Here is a 10872-nt window from a genome sequence, read left to right on the forward strand (position 1 = left end):
TGCCCCCCCCCCCCCCGGTTTGCCCAGTTACACCTCGCACCGAATGCAAACGAGCCGTTGGATCAAGGGGACACACGCGCGCGCCGTTCAAAGGAACGCAAAATCGCTCCAGAAGCATCCGTGTCGGCAAAATTGAATTGAGAAGCCGGATCAAGTGCCCGAGGAGGGGTGGGGGGGGAAGTCTGGGCTTCTCTGCCCCCCCAGACTACACCCAGAACCGCTCGCCCGTCAGTGGCGGGGCACCTCCGCCGTTCACACCCACGCCGTCGCGCTGCCCGCGCACAAGCCCGCCGAGCGGACCGCTGCGCCGTCGGCGACGTTTTCCACCCCCTTGTGACAAAACACTTGTCGCAAACGTCGCCGCCGACCGTCTGCCGTCGCGCGGCGGCCGCACGAGTGGAGTCGGATGCTCTTTTGGACGTGCGGTGAGCGTTTTCAGCTGCGATTTGCCACCCTTCCCATCGCTCGATCCCGCAAAAGTCGCGGTCCGCCCCCCAAATTGCTCCCGGCGCCTTTTTTAACGAGAGGGGATGAGAAGCGACGCAAGTGCGCAGAGGAGCTACAATTCAACGGCGTGCCTGTGCAAGAGGAAGTGGTTTTGAGAGCGGTCGCGCAGCGGCAGACGGGAAGTCGGCAGGCCGCTCGTCACTCTCCTCCTCCTGCTCGCGGAGGTCGTCGCTTTGTCCGCCGGCCAGTTCAAGCAGAAACGCCGCCGGATGGCCCGCTGTCAACTACGTCGATTGAGCGATAAAAAGAAAAAAACGTTTCACGTGGATGGAGGAAGCGATCGGCTGACGGGACAGGCGGAAGAAGCGATCCCACGGGCTCCGCCGCGAATCTTCAAATCAAACTCGGAGTCGACTTCAATTGGCCGCCTCGCTTTCGACTGAAAGCTGCTGAATTTCTCCGTCGCGGTCGCGTCTCCTTCTGCCACGTCCCACGCGGGGACTTTGCAGATCTTCCGGCGAGGCGCCGCTCTTCCATTTTGTACACGTGACCGGGATCGACCGTTTCCCGTCCTGGGATGAGCTTCGTCTTTTTCGTTTTCCGTGTGTGGTTCTGCTCGACTATTGTCACGACTGGAAGTGCGCTCTGCGTTCTTGGCCAGATCGCCGAAGAAAAAGCCGCCGTTTGCGGCTTTCCCGCGGAGCCGAATGAGGGTTTTCGACGGACTCATTGATGCTCGGGTGCTCCAGATGATCGACGTGCCACGCTTGAGTGTTGGCATGTTGCATTTTCCATTTCTGCCGTGTACGATTGCATTGATGTGCTCGTGTCGCTCTGAAGAGGCGAATAGGCCAGGCGGGTCCCCGCCAAAAGCCACAAAGTGGAGCTAACGCACGCTTCGCCGTCGCATTGCACCGCGCCTCCGCACACACGCGCACACGTTATTTTGCCCCCCCCCCCCCCAAAAAAAAAGTAATAAATCGAGAGCATGTTCAGAAGCGGCTTACCTTCGATACTGCGCAGGTAAACTCTGAGGCCCGAGCGCAGCTGCGGATCCGAGACCCTTTCCAGCTGCTTGGAAAGTCTGCCGATGCCACCGCACAGCGCTTGGTAGCGCTTGACCTCCGCTTTGATCAGGGCCGAGTGGAGCGATTTGCCGTTGCCGCTCATCGTCGGGCGCGCCGCAAAGACAAGCGAGGACGCGTCGGCTCACCGGGGCCCATGGAAACGCCGGAGCGACTCGCGAAACGGGTCTCGCTGTTTCGTCTCAAAGCGTCCTGCGGCGGTTGAGCTCAACTGAACTCACTTCCTCGTCTCTCAGCCGAGTGACGGCTCGCGACGCTTCTGCGGTTCAAAGCGTGACTCTCGCAGAGCGTCGCCCTCACTTCCTTTGTCGTCAAACGGCGATAGGAAATGTGCTCCGCCCGCACTTGTTGCGTGTCCTGATTACGGGCGGCCGGGTGGAAGTCGCGTACGGTTTTGAGGCGGGAAGGACTCCCTTCGCCGACACGAGTCATACAATTACGGAAAATACAGTGACCTGTGGTTTTGTTGAATGTGGATGAACGGAGCAGCAACTCGAATTGGGGCCGCCGCAAGGAGTTTGTTCACAAAATGAGCGGGTGCTTGAGCACCGCCTAGTGTCCGTGTGCGCACGGGCCCGCTGCGGGGAAGGAGGGTCCGCCCTTCTTCACCACCTTCCCAAGATACAAGGTAGGACGCAAGAGAGTGGAGTCGAGCCAATCCTAAATCCCAACAATCTTGCTCCGGCACGGGCTATTTTGCTCTTTTGTGAAGGGTGATTGGAAGTTGGGTCTTCACCCGTTGCGGACGGCCATCGCTCACGGCGAGTCGAGACTCTGAGCAGAGTGAAAAGGGGGAGGTCGAGTGCAGTTGAGAAACATGACACGAGAAACATATCGATCACATTTGAGGGGGCAAGCAGGACGATACGAAGTGGAGTGGAAGAGAGAGAGAGAGAGGCATGAGATGTGAAATATATTGTTGGCGGCACAACATTTATTTGAGGGGGCCAGGCCCCCCTCTTCCCTCTGCCTAGACCCGGCCCTGCTTTGAAATCGCAAACCTTCCATGAAATTCCAACACTTGCCTTGAAAGTATTCCACCTACTTTTGTCTCCACCATAAGTACGCATACAAACACGTCGTGCTTACAGTCCAAAAAAAAAACGTAGCCGAAGAGGAAAAGGAAGTTTGCTTCCGGTCACGTGCTGACGTGACGCCCGCCGCCGACGTCACGTTCGCCCTCCGCCCTCGTCTGAAGAACAGCCGAAAGCCGAGAGCCGGCGAGCGCTCCTTCTGTTTGGCCTACCGACGGTCGCCCGGCCGAGCCGAGAGAGCCGCGATGGTCTGCGGCGGCTTCACGTGTTCCAAGAACGCCCTGTGCTCCTTGAACGTCGTCTACATGGTGAGTGTCTTGGCGCTAGCTTGCTCGCCGCTAGCCGCCTTAGCCCCTAGCCCGGCTAGCAACCTAGCCGCGACGCAGAACAATGAGTCAGACTTTCGCCTTTGTACCTCCACGTCTCCGGTTTGAAGTCAAACTCGGGGGGGCTTTGACGTCGCCGAACGCCCGTAGCGAGTCTCCAATGTGCCCGATGGTGTCAGCCTGCGAGCTCTTACTCGGGAGGTTGGACGGAGTCGTCGCGACACATCGGGAAAGCGACGCGCGCCGCGGGCCCTCTTCATTCTGACACCCCGGCCGTTTTAAGGCCAATTAAAAGGCGGAAGCGCGTTTATTATTGGCGTGTTACGTGCCGTCCCTCGAAAGTAGCCAAAGCGGACATTGCGCGGCCCAACTCGGGGCCTGGGCGCCAGCACTGACTCGCCGACACGGTGTCATGTGGCCCAGCGTCACCAACGGAATGGCCGACTTGTTTATCGACCGCTGAGGTGCAAAATTGTCTTAGGTGGCTCGCTTTTGATTGCATAAGGCGCTTCTCGGTTGACCGTAAAACGGTGCACGCCGGCCGTGTCGTCGTTCGATCAATGCCGAGAGCGAAGGAGATCCGCGTTACTTGGGATTCGGCGAGATCGCGATGCGTCAGCGTGGCCGACGAACGTCTCCCGTGCGGACGTCCGTGGCCAATCCGCAGTTTGGGCTCCTGTGCGTGCAACCGTGACTTTGAAATTGTTGCGTTGTGAAATGACAAGTAAACAATCCTACTCCACAGCAAGCCACTAATGTTTGGCATTTATCAGCACGCTTACGAGCCGGAGGACGAGCCCAACATTCGCCGAAAGTCAAACCTCGATCGCTGCTATTCATAGAAGCGCCTAAATGTTTGTCTGCTGAAGTGGGATGGAAGGAAGCCCCCGGTTAAATGAGCGATACGACGTCGTCCGTCACCGTCAGGAGCCAGAGGTGCGTTACCAGATGGGGCCGTGAAGGTGACGAGGCCCGAAAAAGCCTCCGCTTAGCGCTCGGTCCCTCAAATAATGTCTGCTCCGCACCGACCGGGCGGGCGGGTGCGTCGGAGCTCAGAGAGGTAAGGCGGAGCGAGGCCATTTTGACATTTGAAAACAAATCAATCTTCGAAAGAACTCTAAAATGTGAAGGGATGCCAGCGTAGGAGTGACGTGCTCCCTCTTACGAGTAGCGGTCAAGAGGCGAGCGGCGGCGTTCTGGACCAACTGGAGACGCTTAATGGAGGATTGGCTGGTCAAGCCGGTGTAATAAGGATTAGAATAAATGTGTATACCTGACATCATCTGACATGGACAAAAACAAAAACCCATCTGATAACCCATCTCAAGTTTCCTCTTGCGGTCGGATGATGTCATCGGTCAGCGAGAGAAAAAAGTCGCTAACGGGTTGAAAAAGGAGGAGGGTGAGCGGGCCGGTCCGGCGGCTCTCGCTAAGTCGCCGCCTTTGTGCGCCGCGCAGCTGGTGGGCCTGCTGCTGATCGGCGTGGCGGCGTGGGGGAAGGGCTTCGGCCTGGTCTCCAGCATCCACATCATCGGCGGCGTGATTGCCGTGGGCGTCTTCCTCCTGCTCATCGCCATGGTGGGCCTGGTCGGAGCCGTTCGCCACCACCAAGTCATGCTTTTCTTCGTATCCTTTGCCCGCCTCCGCCGCCGCAAATTCAAAGCGGTCGCGCTTTGCTTTCTTTGACGCCCGCCTCGCCAGTACATGGTCATTCTTTTCATCGTCTTCCTCTTTCAATTTGGAGTGTCCTGCTCCTGCCTGGCGATGAACCGCAGCCAGCAGGTGAGTCGACTCGGCCTCCGTCCCTTCTCCTTTTGGCTTTGGGAGCAAATTTCAGGACCGAGCTCAAATGCCGTGTGACCTGCGCGGCTCCTCGCGGCAACCTGGCAAAAGTTCTCGGCTCCAACGCGCAGAACTTCTCCTTGTTGCGCCAAACGCGCTGAACTCAAGTTCGCCCGCAAGTGTGCGTTTGATCGCGGGGTGCGAATTTTGAGTCCGTCCTGAAATTTCACATCGCAGCCAAACGGCCGAAAGTTTTTGTGCTCGGCGTTTGCCGTCTCGGTTCCTTTTGATTTGGCCGTTGCTTCCGGTGCGTCGCGATACCTCTTACGGAGCCGTTTTTCGCGCGCCTCTTGCTCCGCCCGTTGTAAGCAAAGACGAGAGCCGACTTTTCTCGAGGCGTTGCCGACGCGCTCGCTCTCCGTTTGATTGTGGAGACGTCCGAGGCCGAGACCCCTTGCTCTGCGTTGACAGGAAAAGCTTTTGAACTCGGCGTGGGGAATGTTGGAGAACAACACCAAGACGGACTTGGAGAGTCAGCTCAACTGCTGCGGGCTGCTCGACGTCGCCAGCAAGCGAGCGCAGTTTGAGCAGGATCTGCAGAGCTGTCCCGCCGTAAGTCCGCCGACCGGACGGCGCCCCGCGCTCGCGACTTGAGCTCGCTCCATCTCGACGCTTGGCGCTTTGCCCCCAAAATTGGCCATCGTTTCATCTGCTCGGGCCGCTCACCCCGGGACGTTTCTTCTTGACAAACTCTAGCTCTTTCTGAGCGATATCCCGGAAATGAGCCGGACGAATATTTACGGCGCGTGCCCCGAAATCTTCGACTCGTGTTTGAGCCCGTATCTCGCCGTGCGGCGGAGGTTGGCGAGTGTGCGCGCACCGAACGACTGCTGATCTTTCTGTTGTTTGTTTTGGCCAAAGTTCATTCAGTGTTGCCAACAGACTTTGAACAGACATTCCCAAATGGTTTTTGTTTGCAAAGAGTTGTTGTTGTTTTTTGCCACCATCGAACATGTTTAAAATGTCTTTGCGACGGAGAAACTGTTTGGCGAACATATTTGCAACCTTGAAGGCTCCCCGACGACAAAACATCGGCGACGCGCGCACGCGCTTGCGAACCGCCGCCGCCGAGTGGATACGGGCGGGTCACCAAAAACGGCCCGCTTAATCGGGAGCCCCGCGGCGCTCGACGAATGGCGTCGTGAGCGGCTCAAGAGCGTGCAAATGCCCCCCGCTTTTAGCCGCACGGTTTGTCCCGGTGGCCGGGACAAACCGTGTAAGTAGGCCACATTTGAGCTCAGCTGACGGCTTGCCGATTCGCAGCGCCGCCGACCAAAAGCCTCATCTGCTATTTTTGTGTCTTGGACGGCAGTTATGCAAGAATACGAGTTCATGCTACACCTGCGGGGATATGATGCTGCACCACGCCAGCGAGGCTCTCAAGATCCTCGGAGGCGTCGGGCTCTTCTTCAGCTTCACCGAAGTGAGCGGCACCCGTGCGCACCCCGCCCCATCTCTCGCTCGCTCGGGGACGCGCGCGCCATCCGATCCGTCTTAGTCGATCGAGCGCTTTCGCCGCGGCTGTCGCGAGGCGCGCGACAGAACGGCTCACGTAAAATAGCAAAATCGTACAACGTAAGACACGGAGAGTCGTGCCATCGTAAGCACGCGCTTGGGGATTTGAAGCGGTTCGCGATGAAAGAGGAGAGAATCCAAACGTCCTCTCACGGTGAATCGGAGCCATCGCGCTGAAAATGTGCCCGCGTCTGCTACGAGCCAGGTTTCCAAGTCAAAAAGAAGCCGTGGCGTCCGTTGACAAAAAAGAGATTGGCTCACTTCTCCTGCCTCGTGTCAATCCGCCTCAATTTCAAGTTCCAAACGGGCATCCGCGCCGACGCTCCTCTCTTCGCCCTCGGTTCCGCAAGCCATCCGTGCGGCGCCGACGCCGCTCCCAATCAAAATGTCCGCCGCCAAGCGCGGCTTCTTCGCCTATGACGAATGTCGCGGCCCAAAAAGCGTCCACGCGAAGGACGGCAAAAACCATAGGACAGGGGTAGGGAACTCCAGTTCCTCGAGAGCCATGTCCCGCCTGTTTTCGATCCCTCCCCGCTCCGCACACCTGATTCAATTGTTGATGATTATTTCAGGCCTGGACGGGGCTTGCTGATGAGCCGCGTTTGAATCAGGTGCGTTGAAGTCGAGAGGGATCGAAAACGGGCAGGATACGGCTCTCGAGGAACTGGAGTTCCCTACCCCTGCCACAGGACAAGAAGAACACAAAGCCGACCGAGCTCGTGACGGCGCCATCTTGGATTTTTGACACTCTGGCCTCTCCCCGAAATGGGCCGCCCTCCGCTTTGTTTCAAATGAGCGCGCGCGCGCGGCCTTGGGCCGGGGACGCTCCCAACGGAGACTCTGGCTGTTTTGTCTCCTTCCCAACCGAGGAGGACAAACGTCACGTCCTTTCAAATGATCCCGTCGGAGGTGCGTTAAGAGTGAGGTTGACCCGAAACGGGTCAGGCCGACAACCCGAAGCCCGTGTCTCGCTGCGCGCGTGGCAAATGTCGTTTCCCCCCTTGTCAGCGATTTGCCCCCAGAGTTGACCTTTGGCAGCTGACTTTGACGACTGTCCTCCTCCAGATTTTGGGCGTTTGGCTGGCGGTGCGCTACAGGAACCAGAAGGACCCGCGAGCGAACCCAAGCGCTTTCCTCTAAGCGCGTCCCCGCGCTCGGGCGGCGCGGCGCGAGACCCGCGCCCTTTCCGACACACCGGTACACCACGCCGCCGACACGAGAACGCGCCTCCTTCACCCCAGACCAAGAAGCCGCCTGAGCTCACGCCCGGGCGCGACTCGTACGGGCGCCGAGGCCCCCTCGCCCGTATCGCCACCCCAGCCCCGTCGCACCGACGAGCCGCCGCCCGACCCGGCAAGTGAGAGACGTCTCGCAAATCGGGCCACCGCGCGCACCTCGAAATGTTCTGCGTGACGAGACCGCGACGGGGCGTGTCCAACAAAATGGCCGCCATCTTTGTGGAATCTTAAAGGGCGCGGAATGGCCGCCGCGCGCGCGTCCTCTCGGACTGCCCGCAGTTGCTCTTCTCGCCACTCGTCTCGCGTTTAAGTGAGATCGGAAGAAATAACTGGAAAGTGGCTCGGAAGAGCCCTTCCCCTCAAATTGCTCGCAGCCTCGCAATTTCCACCTCTCCGGTTTCTGTTGTGCTTCATGAAATCGGACCGATGATCGCGGGTGATTATTGATGTTGAAATCGTCAGGACATGAAACCGCAATGGCTCAAAGTGGCCATTTTACGGCAAGTTTGATACAGCCGACGGCTTTGGACGCTTGCCCGAGCCGCGCCGGCTTTTGGGTGGGCTTGGAAGCCATTCATCGCAAGCGGGTGAGTGGAGCTCCCTTGGGGAATAACCGGGCTCGAATTTGAAGGCATTTGATGAACAGATGAGAAAATGTCCTGGGGGGTCTCCGGATTTCAAATTTGCTGTTGGAAGCATTAAAGGGGAAGCCAAGTCAAAAATGGTCTTCACAACAACACGGTCTTGTCGAAAGATGAAATTGGGATTCATATTGCGGTCGCGCACTACCAATTTGCCGCAAAATGGCCGCCCCCGAGATGGATTTGAAAAAACGGATGGGTCATTTTTTTGCTGAACTCGTATTGCATATAACGCAACGGAATCGGACTTGTGGGGGCGCAGAGAACGTATTCCTGCAAACAACACTTGACTTCCCCTTTAAGGGATCAAAAGCAAAAACTGGTTTCTTTTCCATGAATCGGGCTGTCCGTCGGTTGTGTGAATCATTCCAATTTTGAAATGTTACTTGTACTCGGCTCGAGGTGGCTCGTTCCCGACCACGCTTGACATTTTGACTGCCCGCCATCTTTGTTTCCTCGCGTCACGTCGCCTCTTCCGGTGATGAGGGAGGAAGCGATCGGGACTGCGGATGCACTTCCCGTGTTTGCAATCATTCGTTCAATTTGCCCTCCCGAATCACGACAAAGCCATTCCAACTGGACATCTTCCTTGCAAAGCAAGTCCACAAGTTGCGGGGAGATGCAGCATTTTCACAGACTTTTGTGTGTGTGTGTGCGCGCGCGTGCGTGTGTGTTATGTTGCTATTGAATGAGTTGCCAAGCCAATGGCGTTCAAATATTTATGAACTGCAGCTGAGCCAGCCGTCACATGTCGGAACTCCAACGGACCGCAGACGTGATCTTGTACATAGAGTAAACGTGCTGTCGCGCGACGGCGTCGCTTTGCGCAGTACGTCCCGTCCGGCGCGTCGTCGGTCCCGACCCGTTGGGCGGCCATTTTTGGCCCCTTTCTGAAGCATCGCGAGTGGCCCGACTTTTAACCGTTGAACGTCACCTTCTCCGTTTCGTCGTCCAGCGGCGCTTGCGGAATGATGTCCTTGCGCCGCTTCTCCACTAGATGGCGCCAGGAGGCCCAACAACCACCTTTGTCCTCATTCCCGCGTGGCCGTGCGCAAACATCGGCAACGATCATCGTCTTGCGTTCGTGCCGCGCGGAAGCTCCTGACCTTGATATCGCTTCACTCTCAGACTCTCCTGGAGGAGCCCGGCTTTTGGCTTTTTAAAACATGGCCGTGGCCTTCATCTTGTCCTCTTTTTAGTTGAAATGGGTTGAAGTTTTCTTTTTGATCAGACTGGATTTTTTGGGGAGGGGGGGGGTGAAGAAAAAAACGTAACGAGCTGACGGTTTCAGCTGCCACTTCAGCCTTCATCTGAGCTGTTTTGGCTTCCCCGTGACACGTCTTTAAAAAAATAAACTGACCGGCTCGGGAAACCTTGAACCGAAGCAACTCCCTGCCGCCACCGGCGTTAAAGCAATGTGTCCCCGTTGATGGTTCCATCTCCGACGAGCGCGCTCCCACGCAGCCGGGACGCATTGCGTCGGCAAGGGGCTGCGGCGCGGCGTAAGTCATCCCAAAAAATTCAACAACAAACGGTCAACGGCGAGACACGAGAGGAAATGCCGCGCAGATCAACGGCTCAAGGCGCACCTGCGCTTGTGCTCTCATCGGTCGATGTCGCGACGTGAACCAATCGCGCGCCGCGTTTGAGTGGGCCTGCGCGGAGTCGCGCCAACGTGAAACGATGCGTCTTTCCGTTATGGCGGCATTTTTATGAATTCAGTTATTTGGAGGGGAAAAAACCCCGCAAAACATCAAGCGGTGAGGGATGACCGTCTAATTTTTGAATTGATGGGGGCGCTCGGTCACCAAACTTTGGAGCCTGCGTCCAAAAATCCGTCTCGGTCGGGCCATCGGATGGGATCGACTTTATTGTGAAATGGACTGTATGCGTCACGCACGGCACAGATGAAATTTCTTCCCTCCACATAAACGAGAGGAGCCGCTGCGGGTGTCCGCGCCGCTACGTTCGCCGGAACGGTGACGGGAGCCATCGTATCGCGTGGCGTAGCCAACTTTGTTGTACGGCGAGGCCTCGCCTCCGCCCCTTTTTCATCTTCAGCTTTTGTCCTTTGGCGCTCGTCGGTGTTGTTCAAGAAATGCTTTGTGCAAACGTGTTTGTGAAAAATGTCGCAGGTGTATTTGAAGTTGTCTTTGATGAGCTTTGACCTCGGAGATGAGATGAGCACTTTCATTCCGTGTCTTGAACTTGTCAGCTTGCGGCCGGCGCACGTTTTTGCCGCCGCCGTTTCTCCCCTCGCCGTGTGCAGGCGCTTTGCCGTTCATTTGTCCGCATTTGTGCTGCCGTTGTATCTCCCCCCCCCCCCCCCCCCATCTTTTGGGGACTTCTAATTTTACAAATAAATTTTCAACTTGGTCCATACGTTTGGAGTGCCTCTTGCTTTTTGTATGCGTCGCGTTGCTTGTGAATACAAATATCAATGACGTGAGGCGTTGTGAGCTGCTATTTCTGCCCTCTCAAAGCAAGAGTCATCAAGGCGCACGCCAAGGAAGGAGACGCCAAGGACGAGGATAGAGCGCAAATGGATCGCCGTGATGTTTCTTCAGATGGCGCTTCGTGCCTCAGATGAGCGTGGGCAGCAGAGGGAGATCTTCGACAATCTGCCGGGGAACCCGGAGTAAAAAATCGTGACCCGCGGTCCTAAGCGCCGTCGGCGTCGCCCGGCTTGACCCGCTGTGAAAGCCGCGACCGCCGCAGTGTCGGGTGTGCTTTTGGGCTACGAA

The 10872-nt window shown here is 57.2% G+C and overlaps 1 protein-coding gene across 2 annotated transcripts; it reads left to right on the top strand.

Moving 5' to 3' along the window:
- The first annotated feature begins 1883 nt into the window (after positions 1-1883).
- tspan31 (tetraspanin 31) lies at positions 1884-10510 on the top strand. Of its 2 annotated transcripts, none has more exons than XM_086111017.1 (6): positions 1884-2874; positions 4351-4518; positions 4594-4674; positions 5146-5286; positions 6047-6157; positions 7315-10510. In XM_086111017.1, exons 1-6 carry the CDS (start codon positions 2812-2814, stop codon positions 7387-7389), a joined length of 639 nt encoding a protein of 212 aa, XP_085967143.1. In that variant the 5' UTR covers positions 1884-2811; the 3' UTR covers positions 7390-10510. The 2 variants fall into 2 exon arrangements, with proteins under 2 accessions (XP_085967143.1, XP_085967229.1); XM_086111103.1 differs by lacking the exon at positions 7315-10510 and adding an exon at positions 6822-7303.
- The last annotated feature ends 362 nt before the right edge of the window (positions 10511-10872 follow it).

Source organism: Hippocampus guttulatus, chromosome 1 (genome assembly GCF_054856545.1).
Source record: "Hippocampus guttulatus isolate MCC_2025c chromosome 1, RoL_Hgut_1.0, whole genome shotgun sequence".
Classification (NCBI taxonomy): domain Eukaryota; kingdom Metazoa; phylum Chordata; class Actinopteri; order Syngnathiformes; family Syngnathidae; genus Hippocampus; species Hippocampus guttulatus.